The sequence below is a fragment of the Hyperolius riggenbachi genome, chromosome 7, assembly GCF_040937935.1.
Source record: "Hyperolius riggenbachi isolate aHypRig1 chromosome 7, aHypRig1.pri, whole genome shotgun sequence".
Lineage (NCBI taxonomy): Eukaryota > Metazoa > Chordata > Amphibia > Anura > Hyperoliidae > Hyperolius > Hyperolius riggenbachi.
This window is the reverse complement of record NC_090652.1, coordinates 191,948,310-191,963,054: the sequence shown is the minus strand read 5'-3', so window position 1 is coordinate 191,963,054 and position 14,745 is coordinate 191,948,310. Positions and strand designations below refer to the sequence as shown.

Sequence of the window (14,745 nt, the reverse complement as noted above, 5' to 3'; positions counted from 1 at the left end):
GGCTGAAGAAACAAATGCGGAGGGACTCGCGGCGGCTGATCCTCTATAGGGCAGACATCTGAATCTCGCCATGCACAAGCTGGCTGCAATACTGCAATGCTCCATCACCCATAACTCCAATCAAGAGGCGGGGGGCAGCTGAAAGTGGACCTGAACACTTGCACAGGACAGAAGGAAAACCGAGAGAAATGCACCCCTAAGGTATTTGCAGAGTTTAGCCTGTCTAATTCCCACTCAGTGTCTAACCAGTTGTAAGTTGTAATTTGAGCTCTCCCCTGTGCTAGGTGACTGCCATGGTAGATAAGCCCAATTAAAAAGCACAGGATGTTAATATGTCTTCTTCCATGAAAGCAGGGAGTAGAAACACTGCAGATTTATTGCAGGATTTGTATGAGCTGTAACAGAGAAATGTTTTTCTTTAAAGTTTACTATGCTGCTGTATATCTCTTAGAGCTGAGATTAAGTCCTGAATTTCGATCCGCTCGCTGCAGCTTCTGAATGGCTAGATTATTCATTCATCCATCTATCAGTGAATGCCCATTGGCTGGGCAATGTACGTAGGCAGGAGAACTGTACTGTGTGAGCACTGTGAGGCTCAGGCTGTCATGTGTGCAATGTAATTTAATTTTATTGGCACTTACTTTGATTACTGAAACTTAGGAGCCACTGCATTTCCTACCCTCGGCTTATATGCGAGTCAATGATTTTTTCCTGATTTTTGAGGTGAACGTTAGGGCGTCGGTTTATATGCGAGTATATACGGTAACTTGAAATATACAAATAATTCTAAGATGGTGCAGAATTATGTAAATTTTACTGCAAAACTATGCAGATTAAAAATGGACCATTTAAATGCACTGCAAGATTTGATTAGTTCATTTTACAACAGATTCTCATAACCATTAGAATTGTGTACCATAATAATCAACATAATTATCTCAAATCTGCTCCTCAATGGCATCCCCTAATGATTAACGTGGACCATGGTACATGTAAATTTGGGCAAGTCATTTAACCACTTTAGCCTTCAGTCGTTTTTCACCTTAAGCATCTGAGCAATTTTCACCTCAAATTCATTTGCCAATAACTTTATCACTACTTATCACAATGAATTGATCTATATCTTGTTTTTTCCACCAATAATTAGGCTTTCTTTGGGTGGTATATTTTGCAAATTAATTATTTTTCTAAATGCATTTTAAACGGGAATATTAACCACGTAAGGCCAACTGGACAAATATATTTGTCCAGAGTTGTGGTGGAGAGTGCACCACCAGTTTGTTACTAAATGAGGCACATGTGGTATCATTTTAACCGTGACGAGTTGTGGAATCCATTTTGGTGTGTCTAAAACCTGTGAACCACGTCACATGAAAAATAGGTAGGGACAAACTCAATCAAATATAAAAAGTCATTTTCAGAATTATGATCAAACTTGGGAAAGTTTTAGCAACACTACAAGAGACATACGTGGTATCATTTTAACCGTGATAAGTAGTAGAATAGAGTTTAGAGTTTTAGGGTTGAGGCGCATGTCTCCTGTATTTTTTTTAGTCACAAACTGAATCAAAAGAAATTACATTTTTGCATATTCTGTACCAAAATAAAAGACTTGTAAAATGAAAACAAAGTGACAGAATATGAAAGAAACAACATATATTGTTACCTTAGGAACCTGGCTTTTTAAATATGTATGCCATAAGGGTATATTACTATTATTTTTCAAAATAAGGCCTTGTAATCATTGACAGTGTACAATGAGAAAGCAAAAAACACAAAACAGAAAAAAGACACCTTTATTTCCAAATACAATATTCTCTCCATACATTGTGCTAGGAACATAATCTAAATGTTGCAATAACCAGGATGGATGAGCAAATAAAATTATTGGGTTTAACTTATAGTCAGCACTGTTTAATTTAAAGCTATAATGGATGTAAATTGAGAGATAGTTTTTTTCATCTTTTTCCCTTATTTTCCCTTTAAAATGCATAGAAAATAAGGTGATTACTAAACAAAATGAACACACACTAAAAGCCGAATTTGTCCTGAAAAAAACAATATATAGATCATTTAGTTGTGATAAGGAGTAATAAAGTTATTGGCAAATGAATGGGAGCAGCGCCTATATGTGAAAATTGCTCTCGGGCTGAAGTGGTTAAACAAATGGGAAAAAAAAAAATCATTTCTCAGTTTTCGGCCATTACAGCTTTAAAATATTACATGCTACCATAATTGAACCCCACACATTTTATTTGCCCATTTGTCCCGGTTATTACACAAGTTAAATTATGTCCCTATCACAATATATGGTGCCAATATTTTATTTGGAAATAAAGGTGCATTTTTTCAGTTTTGCGTCTATCACCATTTCCAAGCTTATAATTGAAAAATGATGATTTTTATTATTAAATGTATTTGGGTATTTTTTGGAGTGTAGGGGGGGGGGGTGTAAATGTTAATTTTAAATGTAATAAATTGTATTCAAACAAATGGAAAAAAAATCATTTCTCAGTTTTCGGCCATTATAGCTTTAAAATAATACATGCTACCATAATTGAACCCCACACATTTTATTTGCCCATTTGTCCCGGTTATTACACAAGTTAAATTATGTCCCTATCACAATATATGGTGCCAATATTTTATTTGGAAATAAAGGTGCATTTTTTCAGTTTTGCGTCTATCACCATTTCCAAGCTTATAATTGAAAAAATGATGATTAAATGTATTTGGGTATTTTTTGGAGTGGGGGGGGGGGGGGGGGGGGGGGGGGGTAAACGTTAATTTTAAATGTAATAAATTGTATTTATTTTTTTAAATTATGTAGATGTAGGTTTACTATTTGGCCGCACATTTTTTTTTTTGTTTAGTCCTGTAAGCGAGCACTCTCGCTTAGAGGAAGTGAAGGGAGGACGGCAAACACTTTTTTTTTCCTTTAGAAAGATTGCGGCTTCTGCCATCGGCCTTTCTAACGGAGACTTAGATCAATGAATGGGAACTGTGTTCTCATTCATTGATCTCCGGGATAATGGGCGGTGGCACGGGAGCATGGGGGAGCGCGCAGTAGCACACTAGCAGCCTTTTGGACGTTGCAACTACATCCAAAAGGTGAAAGTAGTTAATAAACCGAATTAAAAACCTAGATGGTACTGGCGAGTAACTTAAAAAAAATAAATAAAAAAATAGTAGTCTAAAGGTGGCAATGTAGTGTAGTACCTGCCGGCCACAGAGACTGGCTAATTGTTCTGGGGAGTCCAGTTGAGAAAAGGCCTTTGCGCGAAACGTTGTGCTGTTTGTGTGCTATATCACCGCTCATGCATAAAAGTCTGTTGATTTCATCTTGGAGGGTCGAGTCCTATGCTGATGGTGCTATAGTCTAAAGGTGGCAACATTAAGCAATTTTGGTGGCCAATCGACAGATTTCAATTTGAACGAATCTGATCGGAGAGAGTTCTGTTGGGTGCCATACACCACAGGCCAATTTGCAATACGCCTCCCCCGACTGCACCCCCCTCAAATGTTTTATGTGCTGCACGGTACTCGTGCATTAATACCCCTGGCGGTATATTTCTGGATTTTAGGGTCTTTTTAAAAAGGTTTCACACTCTAAAATTAGGAAATAATCATGCAGCCAGAATGCCAGCAGCAGCCCCTGCTCTCACTAACCTCCCTGGGCTCCAGCACTGCAATTTTACATGCGTCCTCCGGGGTGGCACCGTAACTCTTTGGAGAGATCAACGGCTAACGATGTTTGGATCCCCCAGGAGGTGAGTAAAAGCTCCCGCTGCATGCTATACTCTGCATAGAGCTCCAGGCAGCTAGATTACTGCCAGGGAGATTAAGATAAGCGGCTGGGGGTTGTTTTGTTTGTGATATTGCACCAGTTACTACCGCATGCGCACCTGATCACATCGGCCCGAGATTTCCCAGCATGTCCGAACAATACATTCAACCAATTTCAGTGCAAAACTGGTGGAATCATCAATCAGGCATGCTTGTGGCTAGGGTTGCAACGGTATGAAAATACACGGTATGATAACAGTCTAAAAAAAAAATACCACAGTATGACGGTACTGCGGTATACAGTATTATACAATTATTTGGACCCGAGCCTCCCTCTTACATTAAATAATGTATGCCCCCACACCAATATGGTAGCCATATGGGCCCCACTCCCTCAGCATACATATGCTTAAGCCGCCGGGAGATTTGGGCACAAGGTAAAGCTGTAAAATGGCTCACCCTGCTCCTGCAAAAGTCCTGGCAGCGTTATATACTATTCTTACCCCCCTACCCCCTCCAGGTCACCATGTGGATAGTGGTGAAAGATGTTATTCGGCTTCCAGCTATTGCTGGCAGCCGAATTACAGTGTTTTTATAGTAATTTGTGCTCTGTCTTTTGACTGCACCCTAATTACTCACTGAGAGCCGCTATAGCCACAATTCCTGTTACAAACTATGGTGGCACCAGCTGCGCCCATATCTCCAACTCTGTTTTCACAGAGCTCCACTCACACCCTGCTCCCCTGTATGGTAGCCAGGTATAGGTGCCTCCAGTATAGCTAGTTTGGTATAGGTGCCCCCAGTATAAGTAGCCAGGAATAGGTGCCGCCAGTAATAGGTGGCTGCAGTATAGGTAGCCAGGAATAGGTGGAGCCAGTAATAGGTGGCCGCAGTATAGATAGGCAGGGATAGGTGGAGCCAGTAATAGGTGGCCGCAGTATAGGTAGCCAGGGATAGGTGGAGCCAGTAATAGGTGGCCTCCATATAGGTAGCCAGGGATAGGTGGAGCCAGTAATAGGTGGCCTCCGTATAGGTAGCCAGGGATGGGTTGAGCCAGTAATAGGTGGCCTCCGTATAGGTAGCCAGGGATAGGTTGAGCCAGTAATAGGTGGCCTCCGTATAGGTAGCCAGGGATAGGTTGAGCCAGTAATAGGTGGCCACAGTAAAGATAGCCAGGGATGGGTGCAGCTAGTAATAGGTGGCGGCAGTATAGGTAGCCAGGGATAGGTGTAGCCAGTAATAGGTGGCGGCAGTTTAGGTAGCCAGGGATAGGTGTAGCCAGTAATAGGTGGCGGCAGTTTAGGTAGCCAGTAATAGGTGGCCGCAGTATAAGTAGCCTGGGATAGGTGTAGCTAGTAATAGGTGGCCGCAGTAGAAGTAGCCGGGATAGGTGTAGCTAGTAATAGGTGGCCGCAGTATAGTTATCCAGGGATAGGTGCAACCAGTATATATAGCCAGGAATAGGTGCCCACAGTAAAGATAGCCAGGTGTGGGGGGAGGTGGGACAGAGCGGCGGGGGTAAGAAAATACTCACTTGCCGGGAGTCCTTTACGTGCATACTTCTTCCTAATTCATGGAACGCAAGGACAGGAACAAGAAAGAAGTACACGCACGCAGGACCCCCGGCGAAGTGAGTATCTGTTTGCCCCCGCTGCTGTTCGGGCGCCCGCCATTGTGTTGCATCCCCGCTGCTGTGTCGACCTGCCCCTAAAAACAGGTAAACGTGATTGTGCATAGTATGATAACTGTTAGAATTTAAGTATGATATGCTTGAATTCGGAGGCCTCAGTCACTTTACAGAACTGGATTTAGTAAAAAGGACTTGCTCTGCAGAGGGTCTCTTTAAGGAGAATATCTCAGAGAGAAATAGAGGCATTTCTAGAAGCACTGTAGAACATTGTGCTTCTGACTCCCCAAGGCCGTAGAATAGATATCAAGCTCTAGATGTACAGACTTCCAGGCTTTGTGGGATAAAAATCGAGTGTTTTCATATTTCCTAAAGGTGAACAATAGCCAGGGAACAGAAAATCTTCTCCGAGGAACAAGAAAACAGATCGTTTTTCCAGTGCATGCGCAGTGAGGGCTAATATCACGTGTTCTTATCAGCCAATAGCAGGCGATGGGTTATTGATCCATCCCTGCTAGGTGATGTCACATTTAACCCTTTAGTGGCTAGTATAAAACAGCCAACGGGCTCCAGAGAGCCACTTCTGACTTCCAACTTTCAGCTTCCACCTTCAGACTTCAATCTTACTTCTTGGAACTTCCATTACCTGTATGCTATATTTACGCCTAAGTGCAACTAGCATAGATGTACCATAAGAGAAAGCCTGGTCTATTCACAAGGGATAGACCAAGTCTGCATGGAACGCACAAGATTCTACAGACCGATTGCTTTGCTGAGGTAACGAAGATAAGATTACTACTGAACACATCTGTATATTTGTTTTCCAAATAAACTCCTGAAACTTTGACAACGTCTAAGCGGTTCTATCTCCTGTGCTGTTGCTGTGAGGAGCGTCAAGTTATCACACTTTCTGTGATCTGGTGCCGGACAAAGGTGTAGTGTTGCCCAAAGCAACCAATAAATATTTATTACAATAACCATGCACAATCAAACTGCGGTATACAGTAATACTGCGGCAACCCTACTTGTGGCGGCACAGATTTTAATCCGATTCCATAAATCGTTAGATGTATGGCCACCTTAAGGGTTAATTCTTGACCATCTGTGGACAGAAATTACATGGCAAACCACCAGTCCTCCCACAGTCCTAATAAATTATACTTAAAGTTGGATTTATACTCCAAAAACTAAAATTCCATCTTAAAGCGGTATAAAACCCTGACATAATATTCCATAAAAACATGTTTTCCTACTTTTTATATGCCCTACGGTTATCATATTTGCTTTTGTGCACAAGTATTATTCATTTAGAAATTACAAGTTTCCAAAGTACACTTTTTTGCTTTGAGAACTGACTTTGCATTTTATTCATAACTGTTTTTTTTTCATCTTGAAATATAAGCAGAAATACTTTGACTGCCTGTCTTTGTTCAGGAGACTGTCAAAGAACTGTTTGTTTGCATTCCTCACTTGATACAATTAAACACAAGATAACATTATCTCTAGTTCGGATTAGTACAGCTTTCCCTGCATTGAGCTTTATTATCCTGTATTTAACCCTTTGAATGCGGTTCTAGTAAAAAAAAATGCTGGTAGTATATAATATGCTGTAAATAATGTTTTAGAGCAAAGAAGAATTGCTGGATTTCATTCCACTGTAAAAGCTACACAAGATCTAAGGGGTTTGGCAAGTAGAATATATGCTGCAAACAAAGTTTTTATTAGTTTATGAGCAGTATAAAAGCGTACTAACTCATCAATAGCATGGAAAGTGGTTTTACTTAATTTACTTTTATCTCATTTGTCCTCTACAGCAAGAAGCAAAATTTAAATAAAAAAAAAAAAGTACATACCTTTCCTCTGTGTTGTCGAATACCTTTCCAGAGAGGTTTCAGCACAGAATCAAATGATTCTATACCATAAGGAGTGGCTGCTTCAGCTAAAGCTGCTATAGCAAGAGCACTAATTGTGCGAACTTTTTGTTGCTCATCAACTAGTCCTGCAATAAGAAAAAAAAAAAAAAAAAAGTGTAAATGCTTCGTCACAAATAGGTTTACTTAAAAGTGGTTTTGTATTGAGTATTTCAATCGGAGGACTTTAAAAATGTTATGTACGTTTTACTTATTCTTAAATACTTGTGTGAAAGTTAAGATATTGGTGAAATGCCCATTTACTCATTCACCTGAATGGGGTATGCACAACAGAGTGTTAAATGTCATCAATCAAAAAGGTTCCCCACTGATTTCGGTGCAATTTGAAATCTGATAAATTCATATCTGAAACATCACAAATTTTGAACAAACCAAATTTTGGAAAATTCAAAGACTAGCTGTATACTGTACCATATTGGCCATCAGTTAAAGTGGACCTGAACTCTTGCACAGGTCAGAAGGAAAACAGAGAAATGCCTCCTGTATGTATTCGGAGAGTTTAGCCTGTCTAATTCGCCAAAAGTCACAGAACCGAATCTTTGCTAGGTATACTTGAGTTAATAAAAAAATTCCAGCTTAACCCATTTTGGTTCCTGGACGTAGAAACTACGTCCAGGAACCATGCGCCCTCCCGCGGCCGATCGCTTCGTTAGCCAGGCAATCAGTGAATCGGGCTACGGTGCCCGATCACTGATTCCTCTCCCTCGCTGAAAAAGCGACAGCTTCTCTCGGAAGCTGCGCCTTTTCTGGCTGTTCCCTCCTCGATGCGTCACTCTAAGCGTGTTACGCTTAGAGTGACGTCATGTAAACAAACTCATGGCCGCCATCTTGTGGCCAAAAAGTAAAACTACAACAAAAAGTAAAAACATTTTTAAATCAACACACAATTACATTAAATAAAATATGGTTTACATCCCACCCTCCCAAAAATACCCAAATAAAATGTTTAATATAAAAAAAAACAAAAAACATTACAATAAAAAAAACAAAAACAGGTAAATATTTACCTAAGGGTCTAAACTTTTTAAATATCAATGTAAAGTTGAAATATTTCTATTTTTTTTTTATTTTAAACTTGTAAGTAGTGATAGATGCAAAACGGAAAAAATGCACCTTTATTTCCAAATAAAATATTGTCGCCATACATTGTGATAGGGACATAATTTTAACGGTGTAATAACTGGGACATATGGGCAAATACAAAACGTGAGTTTTAATTATGGAGGCATGTATTATTTCTAAACTATAATGGCTGAAAACTGAGAAATAATGATTTTTTTCCATTTTTTCTTATTCTTCCTGTTAAAATGCATTTACAGTAAAGTGGCTCTTAGCAAAATGTACCCCTCAAAGAAAGCCTAATTGGTGGCGGAAAAAACAAGATCTAGATCAGTTCATTGTGATAAGTAGTGATAAAGTTATAGGCTAATGAATGGGAGGTGAACATTGCTCAAGTGAAAACGACGGAACGCGAATGGGTTAAGAGGGTGAAATATTGGATTCTACTTACTAGGTTGACTTATGTTTGAGGGTATTATAGTTAAAATGATAAATGTTAAAATGATACCAAATAATGTATGAGTTTTACAATACATACTGGTGTGTTTTAAAGCAGTACGATTAGCCATACTATGCCAGGGTAAAAAACACATAAGTAGATAAATACTTGATCTACTTACATAACACATGTATTGTACTGTCCACGTTTTGATTTCAGTGTTTGTTGTATAGTAAATGAAGAGAATTCTATTCCTGGTGGGAACCATGTCTTTTGCCCACAGTTTAGGCTAAATCCTGATGTCATTTCTGCCCTGTACTTTTTTTTTTCTCCTCCAATCGCGGAGTCACCTCAGCCTTACTTGTAAACAGTAGGGGATCGTGTTTCAGATAAGCATCCAGGCAGGGAAATTGAAGAGGAGGAATATATTATAGATAAAAAGAACCCCCAGCATGCAACTGTTTGGCACTGACTACTAAAGGGCCAGTGCTCCTTAACCACTTCAGGACGAGAGCAATTTTCACTTATCAGCACTGCTACCATTCATTCGTCAATAACTTTATTACTACTAATCACACCTATAATATAATATGTATCTATATTTTGTTTATATATATTGTTTTTTTCAGGACAAATAGGGCTTTTAGCGAGTGATATTTTTGTTTAGTAATTACCTTATTTTCTATGCATTTTAAAGAGGAGCTGTTAAGTATAGGGTCTCAGAGAAAAAACACACATATCAGTAGCTAAATATTGGCTGTACTTACATTACATATGCATGTCTGTCCACGTTTGGATTTCACAGAATTTTTATATAGTATTTGCAGAGAATGATGCTCCTGACAGCTCATGGCAGGTTCCATGTTTGTCTGTCTTCTATGAAGCCAATTGTGATGTCATATCCTCCCTGCTTCCTGATGATTCGACTTACAAAAAAGATCCTAATGGTTCATGATCTGGACAACACTACTGTGTAGTGAATATTAGCCATGTGGCTAGGAACAATAGCGGACACATGCAGTATACGCTAACGGAACATGTGCCCTGCGATTTTTCAGTGCTGTGAGTTTAGGCTGCTGTTACAAGCTGCTGTAACATGAGCCTGTAACTTCCCACTGTGAAAGCAGCCTCAGGGCGTGATAGGGAAATGATGGGGAGGACCCAAGGTAGTGCACTGGGGAGAAGAAGCAGCCCCAGAATGCTTTGCAGTATCTTATGCGTAATGCCTGCCTCCTTAGGAGCTTGGGAATAACAGCCTTGCTGTTCAGCACACATCAAAGTAAGAGATTTTTAACTTCAGTATTGCCTTTTTGGCTTCCTTCTAAACTGTTTAACACAGGAGAATAGAGGTTTAAATTAGCTTTTGCAGCCTGACAGTTACTCTTTAGAGGGAAATGAAGGTAAAAAAATAGAAAAAAAAAACCCACTATTTCTCCATTTACCTCCAATATAGCTTTACAATAAACAGTGCTACGTATAAGTTAAACCCACAAACTTTATTTGCTCATCCATCCTGGTTATTATAACATTTAGATTATGTCCCTAGTACAATGTATGGTGACCTTATTGTATTTGGAATGCTTTCTCATTGTATACCATCAATGATTAACAGGGCTCCTTTGCAAAAATAATAGTAATATATCCTCATGGCAAACATATTTAAAAAGCCAAGTTCCTAAGGTAACAATACATGTATTTTGTCTTATATTCTGTCACTTTGTTTTCATTTTACAAGTCTTTTATTTTGGTACAGATTATGCGAAAATGTAATTGCTTTTGATTCAGTTTGTGACTAAAAAATACATAAGACATGGGCCTCAACCCTAAAACTCTCTAAACTCCATTCTACAACTTATCAGGGTTAAAATGTTACCACATATGTCTCTTGTAGTTTTGCTAAGACTTTCCCAAGTTTGATCATATTGTTGAAAATTACTTTTTATGTTGGATTGAGTTTGTCCCTACCCATTTTTATGTAAAGTGCGCCCAAGCTTTAAGACACACCAAAATGTATTCTTCAACTCTTCATAGTTAAAATGATACCACATATGCACCATTTAGTAACAAACTGGTGGTGCAGTCTCCACACCTACACTGGACAAATACATTCGTCCAGTTAGGCTTAAGTGGTTAAGTATGTGATAACTCCAAATCATAACAGCAGAAAAAGTTTTGAATGCAGGATTAGCATCTTTATCACTTAATACACTCAGACCAGTTGCTGTTGAAATTTGATTTTTATGGTGACAATCCCGCTTTAAAGCTTGGATGTCACATGAAAATAAGTAAGGAAAAACTCAGTCCATCATAAAAGTAATTTTCAAAATGTTAATCACATTTGGAAAAGTTTCAGCATAACAACCTTAGTAGACAGCTCACAAAACACCCACTTTTGAATAGCCCAGTTGTAAGCTTTCCATAATAGTGATGTTTGAGGTATTTTTCGGATGTCTAATCTCTCCTGGGGCTTTGCAAACAAACAATCGCGCTGTAACAATTGGTGCAAAAATAAAATAAAATAATGTACCTTGGGTACAATGGATTCATGCACCAACAGTTTGTTGCTTAGTGGCGAGCTGTAGATTACATTTTGATGGATTTTAGATCTTGGACTCATGTCACATATAACCCAAAGTTATGGTCAAATGTCAGCAAAACCGCAGAAGACCAAATGTTACAAAATACCTACATCTGAGTAGGCCTTGGTCTCTAGTTTTCAGAATGGTAACATTCATGACTTGTATCAAATGTTCTGACACTTCAGTGGCTTTGCTAAGAAAGAAAATACTTTTGGTGAAACAAGTGGCCTTGAAAAAGCCATCGGTGCTACTTGTGGTTAACGGCCTGCTGTGTGCCCCAGAAGCTATCCGATTATGTATATGGTGTATCATTTTAACCTTGGCAAACAAGAGAATAGAATTTTGGGTGTTTTAGTGTGAAGGCCTATGTTATGTGAATTCATTTAAGTGACAAACTGAATCAAAAGCAATAAAATTGTTATTTTCCTATACGGTGCACCAAAATTTAACAAAAAGTGAAAGAATTGAAAAGAGTACATAAATAGTTACCACCTTGCTGCCATGTTTATCTCCTTTTAAGCAATACCAGTTGCCTGGCAGCGCTGCTGATCCTCTGCCCCTAATACTATTAGCCATAGCCCCTGAACAAGCATGCAGCACTTTAGGCGTTTCAGACTTTAAAGTCAGATCTGACAAGACTAGCTGCATGCCCGTTTCTGGTGTTATTCAGATACTACTGCAGAGAAATAGACCAGCAGGGCTGCCAGACAACTGGTATTGATTAAAAGGAAATAAATATGGCAGCCTCCGTATACCTCTTACTTCAGTTCCCCTTTAAACATTGTGCCAGATCTCGTATCATGTCCTGCAGTCATGCAGCTCTCCCCTTTCGTATCCTGTCTGGCAGAGGTAGGGGGGAGTAACACTGCAGAGGGAATCCGCTCTTATGACAAGCACCCCCGCCCCTCTTTCTCTTCCTCGTAGGTGTCACGCAGGGGGAATCCCCTCTTACATCATCCAGCCACCCTTGTCCTCCCCTGTAGGAAGCTTGACAGAGGGAATTCCCTCTTATGTCACCACCCCCTGCAAGTCCCCCTTCTCCTACCAGTACATAGCGCATGGGCTAACTAAGCCTCATTTGAATCACTAGTGATTCAGGTTTGTGATTATCCCAGCTCTCATACACAGTAAGAGAGGTTTGGCGCAGTGTAAAAAAGACTAAACAGGTTTTTCCCCAAAAAATCATAAATATATATATATGCTTCACTGTGAATGCTTCACTCTTTATAAAACTGACCAAATGTCCACTAAAAAAAAAAATGACAGGCACGCATATGCTTCACTGATATTACTTCACTCTTGCTAATTTCAGGAATAACTTTTTTTTTGCCAAAAAACAACCCTTTTAGATACACGATGGCCCCCTCTCGTTAATCAGTTCACATACACACTATGAGAGGTTTGGCGCTTCACAGTGTAAAAAGGACTGTTATATGTTTTTAGTGGACATTTGTTTAGTTTTATATAGAGTGAAGCATTAGCAGTGAAGCATATATATGTATTCATGTTTTTTCAGGGGAAAAAAAGTCCTTTTTACACTGCGAAGCGCAAACCTTTCTTAGGCTCTATTCACACCTGCGTTTTGCAGGAGTGATTTTTCCGCGATTTCACACTGAAATTGTACCCCCCCCCCAATACACACACACACACTTCAGCTCGTTTACTATCAGTACAGGCACAGGGTAGCAGCTTGTAGTGGCTGGATAGTGTACTCGTCAAGGGCTCTGCCTCTGACACAGGAGACCTGTGTTAGAATCTTGGCTCTTCAAGTTCAGTAAGCTTGATTTACTCAGTAGGAGACCTTGGGCAAACACTCCCTAACAATGCTAGTGCCTATAGTGCGCGTCCTAGTGGCTGAAATTCTGGTGCTTTTAGTCTGCCAGGAAAAAAATCATGATATAAATGTGTCTCGTCTCATACTGTACACACTGGGGGTGGCAGGAATCATCACGCACTGTAGCTAGTTTACTATCAGTACAGGCACATAGTCACAGATGATACTGTACACATTACAGGTATTAGAGATCACACATTGCGGCTAGATTACTATTAGTACAGGCACAGAGTAACAGAAGTTACATTGTACATAGTGGAGGTAGCAGAGATCAGCACATGCTGCAGCTAGATTACTATCAGTACAGGGCCAGAGTACCAGCTTATACTGTACATTCTGGGAGGTAGCAGAGATCAGCACACACTGCAGCTAGTTTACTATCAGTACAGCCACAGAGTTGGGGCTGGTTCACATTACAAGACACCCCCCCCCGTACTCTTGCGGTCTGCTCTGTTGAACGGAGTGGGAACGCAAGGTCCCGACATGTCGGAAACGTCTGCTCCGATGAGCAGAACGCAGGCAGCAGAACGTAGCAATGTGAACTTTCCCATAGGGAAAGCATTGCTGTGGCTGCGGCTCATCGGAGCGAAACACAAGCTAATGTGAACCAGCTCTAACACTTTATACTGTACATACTGGAGGTAGCAGAGATCAGCACACTGAAGATAGTTTACTATCAGTACAGCCACAGAGTAACACCTAATACTGTACATACTGGAGGCAGCAGAGATCAGCACACATTGCAGCTAGTTTACTATCAGTACAGGCACAGAGTAACAGCTTATACTGTATATAATTGAGGTAACAAAGATCAGCACACATTGCGGCTAGTTCATCTATGGCGGTGAATTGGGCGCAGGGTGAGCCGCTAAATATGATTCCCTCTCCAAGTCATAGTAACTTGGAGGGAAAAGTAATTTGGGGTCCGCCGAGGGTCAGTACCCGAATTACCCTGTGCACATGCTGTGGACTATAGCAGGTACCCAACTCACGAGCTACGCTTTAGGTGCCGAGATAAACTGTTTCTTGGTGTCACAAAACCGACTATTTACATTAATATTGGAAGGGGGTTGGGGGGGTTATTGGCCATGCTCTATATGGGGCTGAAAGAGGGGTGCTACACCGGACACAAAGGAGGAGGGAGGGTGAAACATTCTCTATAGAAGTACTATATTAATATATATAATGTATACATGCATATCACAAAGACACACACTTATACAGTGCACACATACAGCACACAATGCATACATACAAGCAGTGATTTATACGTGGATCCAGACATATGCACACATACAGCACACATAGCACACGAGCAGCCATTCATACACAGGTCCATACACACATTGCATACATACAGCACAGCACCTCCAGCTCACAGCACTCTGACACGCTGTCTCCCCTGCACGAGTGTCTGTGTATCTCTCCTCTTCCCAGCGTCTTCACTTTCCCGGGGGATGGGGGAGCTGGACATGCTTACACTCCAGGAC

At 40.3% G+C, this 14,745-nt stretch overlaps 1 protein-coding gene across 3 annotated transcripts in view; it reads right to left on the bottom strand.

Annotated features, from left to right (window-relative positions):
• The window catches only part of SF3B1 (splicing factor 3b subunit 1), a 315,589-nt gene that overhangs the window by 107,749 nt on the left and 193,095 nt on the right, over positions 1–14,745 (bottom strand). For all 3 annotated transcript variants that reach the window (XM_068244953.1, XM_068244952.1, XM_068244954.1), the window contains one exon: positions 7,267–7,412. In XM_068244953.1, the coding sequence (XP_068101054.1) occupies positions 7,267–7,412 (146 nt within the window). The remainder of the gene's footprint in view (positions 1–7,266; positions 7,413–14,745) is intronic.